General features: G+C 33.6%; 3 protein-coding genes across 4 annotated transcripts; all 3 read left to right on the top strand.

The window, feature by feature from the left end:
• The first annotated feature begins 285 nt into the window (after positions 1-285).
• Positions 286-1,377, top strand: LOC138874622 (uncharacterized). The gene is made up of 2 exons (XM_070153392.1): positions 286-802; positions 884-1,377. The coding sequence occupies exons 1-2, from the start codon at positions 286-288 to the stop codon at positions 1,375-1,377; spliced, it is 1,011 nt and encodes a 336-aa protein (XP_070009493.1).
• Positions 1,378-6,873: 5,496 nt separating this feature from the next.
• LOC104232420 (uncharacterized) lies at positions 6,874-9,695 on the top strand. 2 transcript variants are annotated; one of them, XR_011401398.1, is made up of 5 exons: positions 6,874-7,040; positions 7,121-7,213; positions 7,292-7,390; positions 7,469-7,786; positions 9,584-9,695. XR_011401398.1 is itself a non-coding variant. In XM_070152784.1 (4 exons), the coding sequence occupies exons 1-4, from the start codon at positions 7,002-7,004 to the stop codon at positions 9,602-9,604; spliced, it is 252 nt and encodes an 83-aa protein (XP_070008885.1). In that variant the 5' UTR covers positions 6,874-7,001; the 3' UTR covers positions 9,605-9,695. The 2 variants fall into 2 exon arrangements, 1 of the variants encoding a protein (XP_070008885.1); XM_070152784.1 differs by lacking the exon at positions 7,469-7,786.
• Positions 9,696-19,986: 10,291 nt separating this feature from the next.
• LOC138874620 (uncharacterized) lies at positions 19,987-20,766 on the top strand. Its single transcript, XM_070153391.1, has one exon. The coding sequence runs from the start codon at positions 19,987-19,989 to the stop codon at positions 20,764-20,766; it is 780 nt and encodes a 259-aa protein (XP_070009492.1).
• Positions 20,767-23,275: the final 2,509 nt, after the last annotated feature.

The following is a 23,275-nucleotide window of genomic DNA, read 5'->3' as shown; positions in this document are numbered from 1 at the left end:
TTACTTCTGATAGAATAACTTGTTTACTTGGATTATAGGCCAGTGGGAATGTTGGGTATGAGAAATTTTTTAAATGGACTCTAAAAATATTCTTGAGAACTGGATTGACTAATATTCATAGGCAGAGGTGATTAATGTGTTTTTGTTTGCTTATGTTTGTTTCTTTCTGCATTTGCATTGCTATACTAATAAATTTTGGTTGTATATATGTGTGTGTGTATGTGTATATATATATATTAAACTGTTCTATATATATATATATTAAACTGTTCTATGCACTAGATTATGGCACCTGATAAGCAATGGATGGAACTTGTTCATGATCGATTAGATGATGCTTACATACTTGGGGTAGAGAAATTTTTGAATTATGCTTTTACAAGATTGGAAGAAACGCATGAAATACGTTGTCCATGCATCAAATGTTGTAATGCAATTTCAGGAACACGTGAGCTGGTTAGATCACATTTAATAGAACATGGGATAATCCCAAATTATACTTTTTGGTATCACCATGGGGAAAGGTTAGGTGAGGCGCAGTCAGATTCTGAATTTGTAGATGATAATGACATTGAATATGGTGATCGTGAGGATGAAATACATGACATTTTAAGAGATCTTTATCCCAAATTTGATGGAGACAATATGAACAATGATGGTGATGAGTTTCTCATGGAGGAACCAAATCCTGAAGCAAAAAGATTCTATAGGGTCTTAAAGGATTTTGAGCAACCCTTGTACCAAAGTTCAAAAAATTCTAAACTTTCTACTTTGGTTAAATTGCTTCATATTAAAACTGTTGGTAATTGAAGTAACGAGTCATTTACAATGTTGTTGAAGATGTTGAAGGAAGATTTATTGTCTGACGGATCTAATTTTCCAGATTCATATTATGAGGCAAAGAAGATTATTCGGGACCTTGGGCTTTCTTACAAAAAGATTGATACATGTAAGAATGATTATATGTTATATTGGAAGGATGATAAGTTTCTTGAATCTTGCAAAGTTTGTGGCGTATCTAGATGGAACGAGGATAAACATAGTGGAGAAACCAAATTTAAAAGTGGGAAAAAGATACCAAACAAGATTTTACGTTATTTTCCTCTAAAGCCAAGACTTCAAAGATTGTTTATGTCCTCAAAGAAATCTTATTTAATGACATGGCATCATGACAAAAGAGTTGATGATGGAATAATGAGGCACCCAGCTGATTCAATAGCATGGAAAAAATTTGATGAACTTCACCAATATTTTGCAGCTGAGCCTCGTAATGTTCGACTTGGACTTGCTAGTGATGGTTTTCAACCATTTAGAAATTCCAAAATTACATATAGTATTTGGCCTGTGGTACTTATTCCTATTTTATTTTGTCAATGATTATTCCTGGTCCTGAGAGTCCTGGAGATGCTATCGATGTTTATCTTCAACCTTTGATAGAGGAATTAAAAGAATTGTGGGAATCTGGAGTGGAAACCTTTGATGCATCAACTAGACAAAATTTTATGTTACATGCATTGTTATGGACCATTAATGACTTTCCAGCATATGTGCATTTATCTGGATGGAGTACAAAGGGTAAAATGGCTTGTCCATGTTGTAATAAAGAAACTGTTTCAATTAGGTTAGAAAATTGTAAAAAATAATGTTATATGGGTCATAGACGCTTTCTTCCTCTTAATCACAAATGGAGGAATGATAAAGAGTCATTTGATGGCACTAAAGAGCGAAAATTACCACCAAAAATGTTATCCAGTGATGATATACTTGATCAAGTGGCTGATTTAGATGGTTTACAATTAACAAAGGATCCAAAGAAAAAGGTTAAAATATCACATGAGAGTAGGGGTGATAATTGGAATAAGAAGAGTATTTTCTTTTATCTTCCTTATTGGAGAACTCTATTGTTGCGGCATAACTTAGATGTGATACATATTGAGAAGAACATATGTGATAATATTCTGGGGACAATCTTCAATGTTAAAGGGAAAACCAAAGACACCATAAACACTCGGTTGGATTTGCAAGCAATAAACATAAGAAAAGAATTGCATCCAGTAAAAAATGGGGATAAGTATGACTTACCAACAGCATGTTTTACACTATCTCCTAAAGAGAAGTATAAGTTTTTCAATTTTCTGAAGAACTTAAAGGTCCCGGATGGATTTTCATCAAATATTTCTCAGTGTGTCAACCTTAAAGATCGCAAAATTTCAGGTTTAAGAAGTCATGATTGCCATGTCCTTCTACAATATTTACTCCCACTTGCAATACGTGGTATGCTTAGCAAATCTGTACGGGAACCACTTATTGAGTTGTCATTATTTTTCAATGTGCTTGGAGGAAAACGTTTAAGAATGAATGAATTAGAGCAGATAGATGGCCAGATCCCTAAAACTGAGTGCAAGTTAGAAAAGGTGTTCCCTCCTATATTTTTTGATGTCATGGAGCACTTGCCTATTCATTTAGCTAATGAAGTTAAGATTGCTGGACCTATTCAATGTCGATGGATGTACCCAATGGAGCGATATATATACTTTTTGAAGCCTTTTATTCGTAATAGGGCATGCGCAGAAGGTTCTATTGCAGAGGGATATTTAGCAGCTCAATGTATGACCTTATGTTCAAGGTATTTGCACACAATGGAAACAAAGTTTAATCGTCTTGAATGGAATTATGATGGTGGTGTTACAGAATCTGATGGAGGTTTAGCAATTTTTTATCAATCTGGAAGAGCTTTAAGAGGTGGGAAAATAGACAAACTTGATTCAAATGATCTGGAGCAAGCACATTTTTATATTTTGAAAAACAACGATGAAGTTCAACCATTTCTTGAGTAAGTAACGACTTGTTATAACAATTTAATACCTTCTCTATTTTTTAATTTAAGCTGACATATTTTTACACTACAATTTTTTGTAGAGAGTTTTCACAAACTCCAGTTGATACCTCTCAAGAAAATTCTGATAGACAATTTATAAGTTAGTTAAAAGAAAAGGTGAGTACCAGCTAATAATAATATTTTTCAAACTATGTAATTATTATTTTCTAAACTATATATTTGATTTGATAGGTCGCAAGATTGCAAAAATACGATGACAGTAAGAAAATGGCAGATTTGTTGTCATTGTCACGTGGTCCCACGCCATATGTGATAAGTTTTCGTGGCTATATTATCAATGGATATAGGTTTCACGTGCTGGACTATGATAAAGGTTTGAGAACTCAAAATTGCGGGGTAGTTGTAGTTGGAGAGACCGATGAAGAGAATAAAAATATCAATTTCTATGGTGAACTAACAGAGATTCTAGAATTACAATTTGTTCCGGGAAGAAGGGTGGTTTTATTTCGATGTACATGGTTTGATGTGTATGACCAAGAAAAAAGAGTTAAAATAGATGAATATGACTTTGTAAGTGTTAACCGCCAACAATTTCTGAAAACAAATGAGCCTTTTGTATTAGCCAATCAAGCATCGCAAGTTTTTTATGCTGAGGATCTTTCTAATAAAGGCTGGCATGTTGTACAAAAAGTACAACTTCATGATTCTTTTGACATTCTGCAAAAGAATATTGATGATTTAGAGGAGTTAGATAATTCTTCACAACTAAAAAGGAAAAGAACTCAAGAAGGTTTGGAGTTCTATCACACCTGCTTTTAATTTGTTAACTCCTTTATTATAATAAAAGTTCCATACTAAAACCCATTTGATTTACAGGTTAAGTTGCAGGAAAGGAAAAAGGTTTCTAAAACTCCACCAGTGGATTTCTTCTTAGTTGATTGTATGTTCATATATAATGGATTGACTCACTAAACATTTGTTATCTTTAAGTTTTCATGTGTTATGTTTCTGTCAATTTTATTCATTACTGTTGTCTATTGCCATCTAACTTTTTAGTTTGTTTCATACAACTTCACATGTTCATATATGATGAAATTGACATGAATATCTATTAATCAACTATTTTTATTTCTATCAGGCTGACATGAATCCATCAAAATCTCAGAAGTTTGAAATGGTATCAACTTCGAAGACTTTTAAGCATGCATACGTTCCACCTGGTGCCTTAGCAAGGGGACGAGGGAAAAGCTTCAGAGCTTTTGGTTCTGTAAGAGTAAACGCTGAACAAAGAAGCGAAATAAGTATATTATTGTCTTAAGTTGTAATTTTTTGTTATTGTCATTGTATTGGATTTTTTTGACTTAATTGTGACTTACAGGTCCATATGAATCTGAAAAGGCCAAACAAGTAAGAGCAAACGCTGAACAGAGAACTTTGATGGGCAAAAATAAAAACTATAATGCAGTAGCTTCTAATCAGAATAAGCTAGCTCAGAAGGATAGTCTTGGGCCTCTTGGTTTTGATCCAATGTTGGAATATGATGCTTCCTTTTCTGATGAAGAAGCGATGCAAGGCACTCAGAGAAGCAAAATAAGTATATTATTTTCCTAAGTTGTAATCTTTGTTGTTGTTGTTATTGTATTGATTTTTTTTACTTAATTGTGATTTACAGGTCCATATGAATATGAAAAGGCCAAAAAAGTAAGAGTAAGCGTTGAACAGAGAACTTCGATTAGCAAAAATAAAAACTATAATGTAGTAGCTTCTAATCAGAATAAGCTAGCTCAGAAGGATAGTCTTGGGCCTCCTGGTTTTGATCCAATATTGGAATGTGATGCTTCCCTCCCTGATGAAGAAGCGATGCAAGGCACTCAGAGAAGCAAAATAAGTATATTATTTTCTTAAGTTGTAATCTTTGTTGTTGTTATTGTACTGATTATTTTTTACTTAATTGTGATTTACAGGACCATATGAATATGAAAAGGCCAAAAAGTAAGAGTAAGCGTTGAACAGAGAACTTCGATTAGCAAAAATAAAAACTATAATGCAGTAGCTTCTAATCAGAATAAGCAAGCTCAGAAGGATAGTCTTTGGCCTCCTGGTTTTGATCCAATATTGGAATGTGATTCTTCCTTCCCTGATGAAGAAGCGACGTGGCACAAAAAGAAGCGAAATAAGTATATTATTGTCTTAAGTTGTAATTTTTTGTTGTTGTTATTGTACTGAATTTTTTTATATGTTTGACTTAATTGATATTACAGGGCCACATGAATCTGAAAAGGCCAAAAAAGTGAGGAAAAAACAAATGTAAAAAAGTTGCAGGACTCAAAGCTGGAGAAAAGTTGAGAGTCACTTTTTACCACAATCGAGTTGTTGAGAAGAATCATGCCTTATTTACGAGACACTTAGGTGTATTAGTTCGTGACCGTAATATGTGCCCATTATGCATACAGTCATGGACGGAAATCGAAGAATATAAGCTGGAGCACATGTGGCAAGTTGTTATTGTAAGAATTTAAAGTATTACTATCTTGATTTGCCTTCTCTATTTTTTCTTCACAAATGAAAAGGAAATACTGTGAGCTTACATCATCCATTGAATGGCTGGTTTTACCATATTGAAAGTTCAATTGCAATTTTACAGTCAAGACAGAGATTGGCACTTGTTACTGTTGTAGGCATGTATATATTGATGACTTTTCTCTTCTTCTTTTTTTGTGACTAAAACCATGACTCTTCTTGAAGTTATTTTCATTTATATTATGAGTTTAATTCTAAGCGAATGAAATGCTTCACAAAACTGGAAACTAAAAAATTTAAGTGATTTGTGACTTTATACTAGTCTGTAATTCGTGAATGAATAATACAACACAGAGGTTACAAATATGTTAAGATTTTTGTACTAGTCTGCAGTTTCAGAATGTAGTGAACTTGTCGAAACTTTTTTTTATTTCTGAAAAAGAACTACTCCAGCGTAAATAATTAGAGGTGTCAATTCCAAATGTAAATAAAATTCATCATGTTTTAGCCTATGCAGGAGTAAAAGTAGATATTGTAAAAGACCAATATCTACTTAGTTCTTGGATCAGGTATTATCTTTGTAAAATTGTGTGTATTATTTATCATTATCAAATAGGGAGAAGTACTATATGTGAAGCACTTAAAAAGTTTGGTTGCTCCATATATCATGATTTGTTAATGCTTTAGCAAATGACTAAGTAACACTGTGCTTTTACTTTTCCTTTATTCTATCCTACAACATATTGGGTACTAGTTTTATGTTTGCGCTTCTCGCCGTAATTTTGATACACAGATTATGTATTCGAACCATGTTTGTTAGTCAACAGCTAAAGAAGTGCCTGTGCTTTTTTGTCGAGCAAATCTTCAGGAAATGTCACAATCTTTAATTTATCAGTACCTTATTCTTATTCATGTTACTATGTTGAGTTCACTATGAAGAGGTGTATTGGTTATTATATTTTAACTTAATCTAATAATGTAGTGGTGTCAAAAAAAAAATTTGCACTATATTTGGAGATTTTGATGTAATAGTTGCCAAGTCCTAGAATAAAGTACTTTCAGAACATTTTAGATAAAATCAACCCTCTCACTTTCTTAGATTCTCTAGGTGCACTTATAACTGATTTACTATTTGGTCCTCATTTTAATCTTGGCATATACCTATTCTTCTGTTATTAATATTCACTCATGCATATTTGCTGCTTCAAATTTGGCTGACCTCTCATTTTGATTGTTGCAGGTATATTTGTGCATAAGTATCTTTCTTTTGCCTGTCAAATAGAACCAAATATCAACTGATGCTCGCTTCACTTTTTTCTTTAAGGAATATGCCCTCTTTATAAATTAGAACTCGTATAATCATTATGAGCTTTATAATCTCCTGTGATACACATAGTTGGTTAAAATTTTATTTTTCTAATTTATTTGAAAGTTTTTTGAGTTTCATTATTAATGATAATTGTGAAATAATATAGGAAAAATTTGATAGTCATAACATAAATGATCAACGAGATCATGTCTTGAAACATATGAGAAAGTTATGGAACAATTGGAGAGGATCGATGCACAAGAACATAAAGTCTAAGCCATTCCGCGATGCTTTAAGAGATGTGCCAGAGGGGCTAGACAAGAGTGATTTGGAATGGCTGGTCAAAGAGCATTTTTAACTGAAAAATTTAAGGTAAGGTTTCATAACTCTTTATTAAAATCTTCTTATATTAAGTGGCTAATCATAATTTTGGTGGCGTATTGTCAATTTAGGAAACAAGTATAAGAGACTCGATCAATAGATCTAACTTGACAATGCCTCATCGTACGGGTAGTAAGCCTATTCGAGAGATCATTTATGAATTGGTGAGTAAATATTGCAATTTTATTGAGAAACTTTATCTTTGTTAAAAAAATTCTGTGACTTTTTAGTTAAATATGAAGGGAGGCAAAGATGGAAACCCCCCAGATATGGCAACTATCTTTTTTGAGACTCGTAAGAAGGACGACAAGCTTGTCGAACCTGAAACCAATGAAAAATATGTAAGTTTATTGTCAAATTTATTTTACATCATTTTATTTTATGTGTTGTATTATTTCCAATAGTCTTGTAGTTTATAGGCTAAAATCCAAGAACTGGTGCAATCTGAATCGTCTCTTACAAACACTGAGGTCGTAGAAAGGTCACAAGAGTCATGTAGTTGGATTTGGTGGTGAAATTACTGCTAAGGAGTTAAAAGGTGGTAACTCCTCCAAGGCTGCATTGTTGGAAAAGCTGAGTGCTACTGAAAAAGAAAATGAATCACTAAAAGGGCGCATAGAAGGGCTAGAGAGTAAATGCGATGTTCTAGAGAGTAAATATGCACAACTTGCAAGTGCAGTGTTTAACCAGGCTTCATCCTCATCTTCAAGTGAACAATAGATTGAAGCATTTAACAGGTTAGTAGATTAAAAATCCTATTAATCACCTTTCAAAAAATACTTTATCTAAAACTTAAAAATAATACAATTTTACATTAATCACCTCTTCTTGTACTTTTCCTTGCCTGTGAAAAAGATAGAGCTCAAACAAAAAAAAACTTGGTGGAGGGCCATTTAATACTGAGTTGATTTTAATCCCATTGTTGTATGTATTACTTGGAACCTTCCTCAATGGAGGTTTTTGATATTGACCTATAGATATAAAGGAAGATGATTTATGGGAATGTTGTCTATGATTCACCCTTAGTTTCTTTTATCAAGAACCAACATATTCATACCGAATAGTTTATAAATGTACTTGAGAGTTGAGATAATCAGTACCGATTAGAATGATGAGAATATTCTACCACTCTTGTGCTGATATTTTTTGCACTATGTAAAAATATTTTTGCAAATCCTGCTAACTTATTTAACTACAACCCCAAATGGATAAGCTGCTAGCAGTTTGATCCCATGTTATGCCCAATTGTCAAGCATTTGATTTCTTCTGAACTATGGTCTTGAGAATTTTAATATTCCATTTATGCATAAGTAAAAGAAGATAAGTCTATCGTTATCTGTTTGAGAAAAAACAGTTTTGAAAAATAAAACTGCAAGTGCAATGAAAATGAGCTTTCTGTCTTAATACCATTTATTTTTTAATTATGTTTCATCTCCTTCCTTTGATTGCCTGGCATGAGATAGAGTTAGCAAATAACACTAGTATTTCAATTTTCAACAGCTTTAATGGTGACTTTGTTCTTAACAAATGTAACATCTGGTTTTTAACAGTAGTTGAAGGTGACTTCCCCCAAGTTAGCTATTTCATCTTACCAGTGCTAGTTCATATTATGTAGAAGAAGGAATAAAATAAATTGAATTACTTAGAGTAATATGTTTTTACGCTACAGCTTCTTTCAAAGAATGATACCAAATAGCATTCTTTGAAACCAAATAGCATACATATAGTTTTGGGTTGATATTTTTTGGACTCCAGGTAATGCGAAGAGCTTATAATTATCAAAAGTGAATTTTCTCACATAATTAATTGGAAAGGTGATCTATTATACTGTGTGCTTCTACACATCTGGCATGTTCTAGAAGTTGCATATCGATGTGTGCCAGATGCCATTAATATTATACTCTATGATGAAAGTGTTACAATGCTCATGTGAATGTTTTTCCATTACATTAAGGTTTATGAATTTAAATAAAAATATAGTCATCAAGACAAGTAAATTTATAAGCAAGAATGAAGTTCCATACCCAATATCACCTAGAGTTGTCATAATCTAGCTCAATGAACAGAGAATTGATGAAATAATATACCTCAAAGCAGAACCAAAAGGTGAGTTGTAAAGGGAAGTTTGGTATATGAACAATCATCGGTTCTTCATAGAGACTTGATTTGAAGTCATAATCGACTCTTTCTCAAAAGTTTCTATATGCATTTTGTATCTCAATCGCTTTTCCTCCTTATGTGTAGAATCGCATGAAGCTCTATATAGAATGTGCTTGCCAGAATAAGACAATTTGCTATGTAGGTTTTAGTATGACTAGGATGTGTGATTTAGAACTTCATCAGTCTTCTGATCATTGTCCGTGAACGTAGGAAATATAATGCGACGTTTTTCTGCTCAATATTGCCTACTGTTATGTCAACTGATAATTGTATTATTTCACTAGGGTGATCAGTGTAGTCTTTGATGAATCTAGTCTTCTTCTTTAATTTTTTATTCTTTGTTACAAACTGACATAAACTTTTTACTTCAACAGATCAAAAGCTTGGAAGTCTGAAGAACCTATTGTTGAAGAAAGCGCACATCAAGCTTAAGAACAAGAGAATTTTGTTATGTTAGGGATGGTTTGAAGGCACTATCTTATGTACATATGCTGCAATTTTATTTTTTCTCTTTTTAGGAATTGTTAAAAATGATGTCATACTATTTGGATTGCTTTCTGATAATGTGATGATGTTATACTATTTGAATTTCTTTCTAGTAATGTGATGCTTAGATCTTTGTATTAACAGAATATCAATCATTTGGTTCATTTTCAAATGTGTGTGGTGTGTGTATGAAAGCATATGTACTATTAGTGAAACATATATTTTTGTCATTGTATTTATCAAAATTTTCCAGTAGCGAAGGGAATGTGGTCATAGTAACTATTGAATAACAGGTTTCTCAAATATTTTATTAGGCATTAGCGATTAAATGTAATTATACAATTAACGAAGGGACTTTCGGTCGCTAAAAGCACTTGTAAGGACCAAATTAGTTGTTGGCATTGAATACTTTTAACGACAGGATAACACATTAACGAGGAAAAAATCCTGTCGCTAAAAACGATATATAACGACCGGAAATCATGTCGTCGCTAAAGGGTCTATAACGACCGGATTGAAAATCGGTCGTTAACTTTTAACGTCGGAGCTTTTAACGACCGGTGACGACCGGATTTTTATCGGTCGTTATTGACTTATAGCTACTGGATCTGGACTTTTAACGACCAAATTTCCCCTTGCTAAAGGCCTATTTTCTTGTAGTGATAGGATTAGGCCATTGGGCCTTTGGCTGGACAACATGGGCATGTGCCCAACATTTTTTGAGAGAATATTTCCCTCAAAAAATGATTCAGAAAAGAGCATTAAAAATTAAATTGTTGAACAATAAATTTGGATAATTAAGAAAACGAATCAATCACTTAGTCTGATATATGAAAGCATTTTAGTTGTTTATTTGTTAATTATATATGTTACAAAATAGTAGAATTCCAACTTAGAATGGCCAATGAGTTACCCTATTTGAATTCAAACTCATGATATCATAGTTCAATATGTGGGTTTTTTTCCAAAGAAATACGACCTCTCTGAGATATATATACAATTTAAAACTCATGATACCATAGTTCAACATGCCAGAAAGATACAAAGTTAGACTAATTTGAAAATATTGGACAATTTACTATGTACATATTATTTCATCTGATCTTTGATTTCTAGTCTTATTTTATTAGTAGACAATAATATTAATTAGTTACGGATACTTGGTGCATGTGCATAAATCGATCTTATCTTCCTGATTAAGAGCTTCTCCTGCATTCAAAGGTGGAGCTAATATTTAAATTTTACGAGTTCTCAATATTAGGATAGTGACCGTTAGTAACTATTTTTATATATATTTAATAATTTTTTAATACATATATAAGGTTTGGACTCATCTACTTAGTTTGCCGATTCTGTACGTAACCTTCTAGCTCCGTCCTGCCTGCGTCCCCATGCATGTGTTAGATATTAGGACTCGTGTGCGTCAAGCAGCAAAAGTCTCATTATATATCCACAAGTTCTTTAAGTCCCAATATCCAATTTCTTGACTATAATTTTCGTACATTTATAAACTTTGACATGCAGAATAACCTTGTAACCCAAGGTATTGTAGTTAAAAGACTTTTTAAATGCAAGTTCATTTTATATTCTTTTTTAAATATACTCATGAGTGTCAACATTTGTCGACTTTCGTATTATTAAAGATCGTTTATGTATTTTATTTTATTTTTGAATCACTTGTACTATGTAATTTGTCGAATTTCCTTGCATTTTTAGAAGCTATAAAAATAAACATCAAATAAAATATATTCAAATTTTAGTAAAAAAATTCAAGGCCTCTTTTTAAGTTTTGATTTTCGGTCACATATTCAATTGAGCCGCTCTTGCTTATTTCCAAACCAAACGAACCCTAACTGTCTAATAGCATGTTAGGCCAAGCTTTGAGAGATATTTTTTCACAAAAAGACTTTTTGGTGAGAATCAGTTTGTGTTTGGCTAATTAATTAGAAAATCACTTCTGAACAACAATTCGTGTTTGGCCAAACTTTAAAAAAATACTTTTAAGTGTATTTTCTCAAAAGTGCTTTTCAAAAAAATGTTTTTGGAGAGTAACTATTTTTTTCTACTTCTCCACAACTGTTTATGCTTCTACTCAAAAATACTTCTTCTTTTTTTCTAAATGTATGGCCAAACACTCAACTTTGAAAAAAAATACTTTTTTTATTTTAAAAATATTTTTAACTTTGGAGAAGCATGGTACAATGACAAATGTGAGCAATATATAACAACAAAAGCAGCGGAAGATCCAGTAGTAGTATATTAGGTATAGTTTGCGGTGCAATAAATTCAAGTTGACCAAACAATGCAAGCTAATAAATGAGCCATATGTTACTCAACTTTCTTGCTTTTCACATGTTTTTTAACTTGAACAAAAAAGAGATTTTTTCCTTCATATGTCATATATGAAACCTTATTACTAAAAATGTGTATAATTTCATATTTATCCGTCATGTTCACAGTTATTCTACAAAATATATATCATTCATTAAATACCAATTATGAATGGTATATATTTAAGGTTCTTCTTGAAACTATGTTCTCACCAGCACTTCTCCTTTTAAAGTTGTTTCCCTTGAAGTTTGGGAAGATGATGTCCCTGAATAAAAGAATATTGTTTCTGGGAATCCAATTGCAGACCGATGCAGTTGCTTAAATCTTTTCTCCTTGAAATCATATCCTACAACCTACACAGTAGTTGAACAAGTTTATTAAGACTTTGCCACTCCTTTCCTTGCACAGGAACTCACTTAGCATCTCCATTAAAAATACAAATCGAGAGACGGATAAGCAAAAAATTAAAGAATTGCTGATCATTGCCAATTATTAGGAGCTGATTCCTTCCTAATTAGGCACGCTACAAATCTGGAACTAAATATTCTTCCAGATATTCCTATTTAGGCACGCTACAATTATGGAAGTAAATATTCTTCCAGATATTTTCCACCATTGACAGCTATTAAAAAGCTTGAAGCTTTGAATTCAAATTTGGGTTTTCAAAAATTATTATTTGTTTGGATTGGGTGTTGTTGAAAATAATCGGGAATATGGTTTGGAGTTTATATCTCAATTTTGAGGGGTTTTGGTGAAGATTATACTTGGTTTTGACTGAATTTTAGATTGAAACTCGAAGAAGAAGAAGAAGAAGAAGAAGAAGAAGAAGAAGAAGAAGAAGAAGAAGAAGACATATTGCAGAAATTGTAGATAAATTATAGATTATTTGTATTCTGATTGTAGATGCTTTATTTTCTGTTTTCACAAATAAAAAACGGCTAAAACTTCTACAAATCTTCTCAAAAAACGCAATTATGTCAAAAATCACAATTATGCTACAATTGAATGGGAATTGGATATAAAAATTCAATGTACCCAGTTTGTAGATATTTTGTAAATAAATTATAGATGATTTGTATTCTAATTGTAGATGCTTTGTTTTCTGCTTTCACAAATCAAAAACGACTAAAACTTCTACAAAATCTTCTGCAAAAAACGCAATTATACCGAAAATACCAATTAAGCTACAATTGAATGGGAATTGGGATATTAAAATTCAATGTACCCAGTTTGTAGATATTTGTAGATAAATTGTAGATTATTTGTATTCTGATTGTAGATGTTTGTTTTCTGTTTTCACAAATCAAAAATGACTAAAACTTCTACAAATCTTCTGCAAAAAATGCAATTATGTCGAAAATACCAATTAAGCTACAATTGAATGAGAAATTATACCAACGTCGAAAATACCAATTAAGCTACAAGCTACAATCGAACCTCAATCCCACACACTAGCAGGTTAGATTTATGCTTTCGTGTCAACAGGCAGAATATATTTGAATGCTAGCGGCAGGTGAATGCATATTAATTTAATTGAATATATTTGCACGATCCAAATATGCTTGACAATCTGTATTAAGTAGATAGCAAAATTTAATTGAATTCAGCTTTTGTTAACTGACAAAATTAAAGTTTTTCACACGCTTTAATTTGACTAGTACCAACAAGTTGCTCGCCATTTATTCCTAAAACCATGTTAAGTGCAAAAATTTACTCGTCGTTGGTTTTAAATGATTATGATTTTATGCATATTTTTAAACAATCTGTATCATAAAAAAATTTATGAGCTGGACTCAATTAGGTGACATATTTTAATATGTTAACAAAAACTGCTTAAGGTAAGGATGCTAGCTTTTTAGGTTAAAATACACTATGGTATAGAATTGGTAATTTGGTATACTAAGTATAGTCAAACCTTAAATATTGAGGGTAATAAAGTTTCCTATATGGCATAGAAATATAAAATTCCAACAAAAAATAGCCAACAAGACCTTTTAAAAGATGGCCAAAATAAGGTCAGTTATACAATGCCATCTTTTAAAAGGTCTTGTTGGCCCAAGTATTGTATAATGTGGCCTTATTTTGGCCATCTTTTAAAAGGTCTTGTTGGCTATTTTTTGTTCAAGTTAAAAAACATGTGAAAAGCAAGAAAGTTGAGTAACATGTGGCTCATTTATTAGCTTGCATTGTTTGGTCAACTTGAATTTATTGCACCGCAAACTATACCTAATACACTACTACCGGATATATATATTGTCTCTCCTTCACCTTAACACACTTAACACTAGGAATGTTCGTAAAAATCCAAAAAACTGAACCAAACCGAAAACTAAACCAAATCGATCAAAAAACCTGATACTTTTTGGTTTGGTTTGGTTTTAAATTTTAAAAACCGATCAAATTTGTTTTGAGTTTGGTTTTAATCAGAAAAAACCGAACCAAACTGACTATAGGAATAGCTATTTCAAATTTATTATTACACCTATATATATGTATATTTTTATACAAAGTTTCAAAAATTTTATGGTAAATGTTAATAGTTTGCACTTTTAGTATAGTTCTTTACCTTTACATTCTAGTTTGATTGGTAGTTTTCTTTTGTTAAGTGTAAGAATCCATTTCGTGTTAAAAATAATATACTTTTAGTTGAGTCCTTAAATTATTCATCACTATTGATTCAATTATCATCAATATATTTTGGTAAATAATAGATTTCTCAAAGGGCAATTGATTTGATAGTGTTACGTTGAAAATGTGGTCGTCGGAATATGTGTTTGGTAGTATATGTCTTATATTTAAGAAAAAACCGACAAATAACCGAAAAACCGACAAAACTCGACATCAACCAAATCGAAAAAAAAACCGACTTAATTGGTTTGGTTTGGTTCTTAATATTGAAAAAACCGACTTACTTGGTCTGGTTTCTTTTTAGGAAAAAACCGATCCAAACCGAACCATGAACACCCATACTTAATACTATACATATAACATCTATAACAAATTAAAGATTCATATCTAAGCTAAGGGAAATAAAAATGTTTGATTATAATAGCAAAAATGTACACATAGCCATGTTCCCATGGTTTGCATTTGGTCATTTCACCACATTTCTTCACCTTGCAAATGAACTAGCTAAAAGAGGGCATAAAATCTCCTTTTTATTGCCCAAAAAAGCTCAAATCCAATTACAAAACATCAATCTTCATCCAAATCTAATCACATTTCACTCTCTTACTATTCCTCATGTTGAAGACCTTCCTCTAGGCACAGAAACCGCGTCAGACGTGCCCATATTCCTAACATGTCATCTTGCCACGACCTTAAATCAAATGCGCGATCAAATCAAATCTCTACTCGCAAAACTAAAACCCCACAGTATTTTACAATTTTGCTTATTGGATCAGTGGCGAAGGCAGGATCTTCACGAAGAGGGTTCAAAAAAAAAATTTATATCTAGTAGGAGTTAAACTCATGACCTTAAGTAGATTTTGAACCCCCTTGACCACTAAACTACACTTTTGGATTGTGTTAAGGGGGTTCAAAACTTAATATATAGGGGTAAAAAATAAATTTTGTCTTATATATACAGTGTATTTTTTCGGCGAAGGGAGTTCGGGTGAACCCCCTTGCGCCCCTAAATCCGCCCCTGTATTGGATACCTGATTTTGCCCATGAAATTGGCTATAAAACGATATGTCACAATGTCGTTTGTGCTGCATTTATAGCAATTGTGTTAGTCCCCGCGAGGAAATCATGTCCTTGGGTGCACCACCTACTGCTGAAGAAATGATGAAACCGCCAAAAGGGTATCCTTCTTCAGCAATAGTGCTCCACGAGCTCGAATCTCGTGGTCTTTCCTTTATGTTTCAAGAATATGGCCGTGGTGTAACGTTTTATGATCGTGTCACAACAGCGTTGAAAAAATTGTATTGGGAAAAATTGCATTTATATATGCAAGTGACATGTTGAGATACGTGGATTGGTCAAATAGTCAAAGAATTATAACTAGTCAAGAGGGACGGGCAGCAGTAGAAACAAGCAAAGGCAAAGGAAAAGGCATGGGAGGACATTTAAAGGATTCAGCGCCCGTACCTATTTAAATCATTTATCAAAAAGAATGGATCTGACCATAATAAAGAGCGCAGATACGGAATTCGACAGGCATTAAATACTGGATACGTTAGAGAATTTGTATTGATTACAATGATTGTGTAACGTAGCATTCAATGTCTTTAATTATTCATAATAGCCTCGTTATAATTTGGAGGAAACGCATATCTTCAAGATACCTATAAAAGGGAGGTATCTGGTCACTTGTAAACACAAGACACAATCGGAATATACTTTGATTCACTTGTTTTTCTCCTGATTACACTCTATTTACTCTAAATTACTTTCTTCTACATATTCTTTTGATTATCAGTAACCCGCGTTCTTCTAAATTCTAACTTTGATTGAAATTCTATTTTTTGGTTAAACAAAAATGTGATGTTATATCAATTAGGACATGTAGAGAATTAGAAGGACCTTTATGTGACTATTTGTCAAGCCAATATAATATCTCTAATTGATTCTTTCAATCTTTGAATCGCTATCCATGATTTTCTGCACAAATATATTATTTGCATCATTAAAACCAAATCTAACAAAGATTCTCCTTGTGCTTCTTCATTAATAACTGTAATCAGTCGCCAATAAAGATGGAGTCATGATTTTGAAGCTTATGAGTACAAAGTTTTAAAACTATTTAGTTTGGCCTAACTCATAAAAGAAGAGTTAGCTCCGCCCCTGGCCGCTAATGCCTAATAGACTAGACAAGAATCTTAATCTAAAGTCAAATCGATCAAGCTTAAATTTTGAGCTTATTTATATTACCAGGGAGTGAAATCTGGCTCGTGGTGAAATCCTGGAAGTCATGTAGTAGACTAGACGATTTGAATTTGTTTTTGTTTTTTCTTAAACATTTTTTTAATTGTTATGTCTATAATATGGGTATTGACAAGGAGATTTTATTCTTTATCTTTTATGACGTGGCATGCACATGCTGGAAAAATGATTACATGGCAATGGCATTGCACCAAAATTTGACTTTTTGGTGTTCTGTATTTTCTTGACAGCTAACACATAATATAGTGACTTTATTATTACAAAAAATAATTTTTTGACTTTAGTATACAAAGAAAATTACGGCCAGAAACTAAACTATAGGACAGGTCCTGCGACACAGTTGGCTTCCTTATCAATAAGCTTTCTGTTACTTTAAGCCTGCTTACATCTCTATAAGCATTACATTTAAAGTTTCGGCATATCTGTGATAACTTATTTCTTAAAAGAGTTAGAGAGAATGTCTCCCTTCTCTCTAAAATTTCCTGAAACTCATTAACTCCCCATCAATAACTCTCAATGACTACCATAACTATTGAGCAAGCTCACCTCCAAATCCCCCAAAACTACATGACACTACCAATTCCTGCCATAAGAAAGAGGAATATGCATTGGACATCCCAAAGGACACACCAATTCAACCTCCCCCCTCCCCCCTTTCAAGGATACACTCTTGAAACAAGACAATGCAATTATTATTACCACAGACCCCTCTCCACCTCTTACCCTAAGTATGAATACGGATATTCAAGAGAGTGATATGCACTCCCCACTCATGAATGACAACAGTAAAAACCCCATTACTATCCCTATATCTTTGGAAGACAGGCAGAGAATATACCACCCATGGAGATTATCGCTAATCATAAAGCTTTAAGGAAAAAGAATTCTTCATCAATTACTGAAACGAAAAATTCATGAGCTATGGAAAATAAACGAAAATTTTCCTCTAATAGACCTTGGTAACGACTACTTCACTGTTAAATTACAAAAAGAAGAAAGTATGAACCAAATTCTTGAAAAAGGACCATACTTCATCTTTGGAAATTTCCTATCAGTACAAAGATAGCAACCAAACTTTGTTGCAATGGAGGCTGTACAAAATTTCACAGCAGTATGGATAAGACTCCCTCAGCTTCCTACTGAATTTTAGGATGATTTAATACTTCAAAAAATTAGAGGAACCATAGGAAGATTATTAAAAGTGGATGCATGCACATCATCTTCTTTACAGGGGAGATATACCAGATTATGCATAGAACTTCCTATGGAGGAACCAGTTGTGAAGTTTATTTATATTGGAACACACAAACAACAAATTCATTACGAGGCAGATCAACACCTATGCAAACAACGTGGTAGATTGGGCAATGTAACAAAAATTTGCCAATACAAAATTGACAGTGATGTTCAACCATCTGCCAGTTATATGGATCCTCCTAATGATAACAACCAAAGCATGACACCAGCTCAAGAGGATGGCTGGCATACAGTGTCATTCACAAGAAACAAAAAATAATTTTTAGTGCCGGCACCAGCAAGACAACAGTCAGGTAGCAAGAGCCCAACTCCAGGTATAGATGTCAAATTGCTTAACGCGGCCACAGGTAAGTACATTGATACTCAAAAAATAAAATACATTCCAAAGGACTCTAATAATGGGAAAATTAATTTCTCCCCTACTAATCTTGCTCATTTTAACTCTATTATGAACTACAGTGTTAAATCACATTGAAACCCAAAACCGCTTCTCTAATATCCACTTAGATAGCCAGCAAAAGGTTTTTGGGAAAACTACTTACAACAATACTCACAATACCACTAATCAAGAATGCATGAACCGCCCACAAAAAACAAATTCAGTTCATGCACCCTTAATCCCACTAGAAGATGCATCCCTAATCCCACTAAAAGATAAAATTATAAACACTAACGTCCCAAAAGCTATTAACATCAATACTAGTACCAACTATTCCATTAGACCTAATAATAACTCTAAAACTCCTATTAGTACAAACAACCAATCAATTAACAACATAAACTTGCATGCTATCCTTACATATGTCACCGGACATGTGCCATGTGCTAACAAAATCTCATGCAAAATCCCCTATTAAGCCATGCACGCTAACCCTCTCAGAAAGCATGCAAATATGTGCAATCATACCTACTTCTCTGACCTCCCAAAATGCCAAGAATCCCTCTCAATCCTCGAAGAAGGTTCAGATTGATCCAAATTATGAGAAACCATCGACCTCTAACGATGGACAACCTACCACCATTTCCTCTATAACAACCAAATCTTCCAGTAATCTATGCCCAGCCTTCGTTACCTCAGGACCACCATCCAACCTCGTGGATAGAGTTGGGTCTGATGGGAAGAGCTTTTTCCCTCCAACTCACTATCAATGGTCAGGAGACCATAATCCTAATCCAAAATCCCCAATTCTTAGCCTAGCTAGTATCCGAGGGGCTACATCTAGCAATGAGCAATTACATGAATCACATTTGGGTCAACAATATAATGCAACCTCTAGCTCTAGGGATGAACAACAACTTAGTCCAAGCAATGCGAGCTCAATGGAATCTCCCTCCCACATGCCACCAAAATCCATACTTACCTCAAAATATGGGGTTGGATCTTCCTTTCTTCCCTCCCCGGGAGATAACTGCAAGCAATCCAATACTGATGCCCCGGGAACCAGGCCCCATGCAAGCCCAAATTTCAGTAAACCTAGGAAACATGGGCCATCAGGAACCTCAGGCTCCGATCCCTCAGGAGATGGGAAATCCAATGGAGGAGGGAGAGGAAGAACCCATCAATTTAATAGGGGAATCAATGATGGAATCCTCAAACCTAGACGAAGTCAAAATATTTATATTCGTGGAGATGCGGGAAAAGAGGCATATTCTAGCTTGCCCACTTTCACTCTTCAAGTGCACAATGGACATCCGTCCATCCTAGGACCCAATAATGGGCAAACTAGCAATGATTCTAGTACCCAGTTTAAGGAGGAACCCAGTATTTCCCCTAGGAATTCAAGTGTCTGATCTTAACCAACCTCAAACCCAATCAATGAATCAAGCTAAGAACTTTATAATCTGGAATATTAGGGGAGGTAACAATGAAGATTTTAGGAGAAATTTCCATGACATAATTGGTACCCACCATCCTTGCATGGTTACTTTACTGGAGACTAGGATGACTAGCCATGGCAACCTAATGAACGACTTTGGTTTCACGTATATGATCGAGGTCCCAGCGGAGGGACAATCTGGTGGTATGACTGTGCTATGGGATATGAGTAAGGTGAATGTCAACAACTTTGTGAGGAGGAACAATGAGATCCATGCAGTAATTGAGGTACCCCATATTCGTCACCCTTGGCTCTTTTCTTCTATCTATGCTAGTACTAAAATAGCATCTAGGAATCAAATATGGGACAATATAACTAACACTTTTGATAACTATAAAGGTGCATGGCTTTTAGGAGGTGACTTTAATGATTGGGAAGCTAACGAAAAATTGGGAGGAAACCCCGTTAACAGGAGACGGGTTGCTAAGCTTTGGTCCAAAATTAATTACTATAACATAATGGACTTAGGGTTTAAAGGGTGCAAATATATTTGGTCAAATAATAGGAAATATAGGTCCAATCTTATTATGGAAAGGCTTGACAACATATTTTCAAATGATTCCTGGATCAATCTATTTCCTAAAGCCTCTGTTATTCACCTTCCTAAAATATACTCGGATCATAATCCTATTCTCCTAGAATTGATTCCAAAAGTGAACAATCTAAATCCTAAACCGTTTAGACTAGAATCCTTTTTGGTGTGGTCACCCAGAGTTTAGTACTATAGTCAATAATTGTTGGTTGAATAATTATTTTACAACTGCTTCCAATATTTTTAAAGATATGATTTCAATTTGGAAGAATGACATTTTTGGTGATATATTCAAAAAGAAAAAAAAAGGCAACTAGTTAGATTGAATGGTATTCAAAACATAGTCACTTCCTCCATGAACTGGAGGACTCTCTCAAAAGAGAGTTTAATAATTGCCTTAAGATGGAGGAAGATTATTGGAAGCTTAGAGCTAGAGTTCAATGGTTAAACGAGGGTGACTTAAACTCAAAACATTTCCACCTAACTGCTACTAATAAAAGAAGAACTAATAAAATTGTCTACTTTAAGGACTCGGATGGAAATTGGATTGATGATCCATCAAAAATAATCGATCATACCTACTCTTATTTTCAACAAGTATTTACGACAAGTCATGCTATGTCAAACTGGGAATCTATCAAATCTGAACCCCCAAGTCACAAATGTATTGACCTTTCATCTCTTGATAAATCCTTAACCCCTCAGTATCCAACCTTTGTCTGAAGGCATTTGAATTAGGCACTCTCCCTGACGAAATCAATGATACCTATCTCTATCTCATATCGAAAATACCTAATGCTAACAACCTAAAAAAATTTCGACCCGTTGGATTATGCAACACCATCTACAAAGTGGTTACCAAGTTGATTTGCAAACGGATTAAAACACCACCTGCCTAACATTATCAGTCCTCAACAAGCTAGCTTTTTAAAAGGCAGAAGGGCTAGTGATAATATTATTATCATTCAGGAACTCATATTAAAAATGCACAAACAACTTGGTAAGAAAGCTAATATGATTTTAAAAATTGACCTAGAAAAAGTATTTGATCGTTTGGAATAGTTTTTCATTTATAGAACCCTTTGTCACTTCAAATTTTCCCATAAGATCACCAAACTAAGAATGAGTTGCATTATCACTAGTAGAATCTCTATTCTAGTAAATGGCAATAGAAGCAAGTTCTTCAAACCAAGTAGAAGTATTAGACAAGGTGATCACTTGTCTCCCTATATATTCATCCTTTGTACGGATATGATATCTGCCCAAATATCTTATAATGTAGATATTAAACGTTGGTCTCTTGTAAGAATGAGGAAACATAATTGCCCTTTATCCCATCTATTTTATGCAGATGACCTTACTTTAATGTGCAATATTGAAAATAACTCTCCTACTACAATACTCTTATGCCTCAATAGTTTTTGTACCCTATCGGCGCAAAAAATTAATAACTCAAAATCAAAAATCATGGTCTCCAAGAGTTGTCCAATTACTACCTCCAAATATCTAGCCAAACTATTTGGTATTAAAATCAGCAATAGCTTTGGTAAATATTTGGGATTCCCAATCACCAATATAAAATCTAAATCATCTGACTATCAATTCATCCTAGATAACATGTCTAGGAGACTATCATCTTGGAAGGCAAATTTTCTCAATATGACGAGCAGAAGTACTCTAGCAAATTCTGCTTTAAACAGTATGCCCAATCATATTATGCAATACAATTTTCTCCCCATTAAAATTCTCAAGCACATTGACAAAATTCAAAGGAATTTTATCTGAGGTATAACCAATACAAAAAAATTACTCCACCTCATTAGTTGAAAAACCATCACTAGTGATAAAAGTAGTGGGGTCCTAGGTATTCATGCTGCCAAAGATAAAAACGTTGTCAATTTGGCAAATCTTTCTTGGAGGCTAATTCACAACACTCACTCCTCCTGGGTCAAGATCTTATCCTCCATTTACGGCTCCAATAAAAATCTTAAAAACACTTCTTTCATATGGAAAAGCATTATCAAGGGTTGGGAAATATACAACAAAGGAGTCAATTGGATCCCTAGTAACCATTCAAAAATGAACATATGGGAATCTAATTGTATTCCAAATTTTCCAAATCTTAGGCTGACCATCCAAGGGCCAATTACAAAACAAGTCAACAGCCTCACAATTAGTGGCATCTGGGCTAATAATTCATGGGATCTCCAAAATATATCCTTTGACTTACCCCAACCATTAGCTAATAGCATCCTTTCTATTGTACCAAAGGATAGTCCCATAGACACCCCTACCTGGGCTCTAACTGAAAATGGTAAATTTTTGTCAAAATTTTGTTACAAACTTATTTCAACAAAAGATCCAAACTACCCGGATTTCAACTGGATATGGAACCTCCAATGCCCTAATAATATAAAGTTTTTCTTGTGGAAATGCCTCCATAACAAACTTCTTATTCGTTCCTACCTCCAATACATAGGTATTAATGTAGACCCTATTTGCCCTATCTATAAAATTGAAAATGAATCAATTGAACACATCTTCATTAAGTGTAAAGCGGTTCATGACATCTGGGAACTAAGTGGTCTTAATATACCCCTACTTAGAAATCACCACCATTGGCCCACTAGTATAAGAGATCTCAATACTCCCATCTTATCTCCTTTCCTCACATGGCTAGAGCTATTCCCTTTTAT

Source organism: Nicotiana sylvestris, chromosome 8 (genome assembly GCF_000393655.2).
Source record: "Nicotiana sylvestris chromosome 8, ASM39365v2, whole genome shotgun sequence".
NCBI classification, from domain to species: Eukaryota; Viridiplantae; Streptophyta; class Magnoliopsida; order Solanales; family Solanaceae; genus Nicotiana; species Nicotiana sylvestris.
The sequence above is the reverse complement of the archived record's forward strand: the minus strand, read 5'-3'. Positions and strand labels throughout refer to the sequence as shown.

Excerpts from the sequence above, each read along its gene's own strand:
- LOC138874622 (XM_070153392.1), top strand. The coding sequence starts at position 286 with ATGGCACCTGATAAGCAATGGATGGAACTTGTTCATGATCGATTAGAT. Across the intron at positions 803-883 it reads GCTTCATATTAAAACTGTTG|ATTCATATTATGAGGCAAAG; the intron begins GTAATTGAAGTA and ends CTAATTTTCCAG.
- LOC104232420 (XM_070152784.1), top strand. The coding sequence starts at position 7,002 with ATGGCTGGTCAAAGAGCATTTTTAACTGAAAAATTTAAG. Across the intron at positions 7,214-7,291 it reads GAGAGATCATTTATGAATTG|GGAGGCAAAGATGGAAACCC; the intron begins GTGAGTAAATAT and ends TTAAATATGAAG. Across the intron at positions 7,391-9,583 it reads CTGAAACCAATGAAAAATAT|ATCAAAAGCTTGGAAGTCTG; the intron begins GTAAGTTTATTG and ends TTACTTCAACAG.
- LOC138874620 (XM_070153391.1), top strand. The coding sequence starts at position 19,987 with ATGAATCAAGCTAAGAACTTTATAATCTGGAATATTAGGGGAGGTAAC.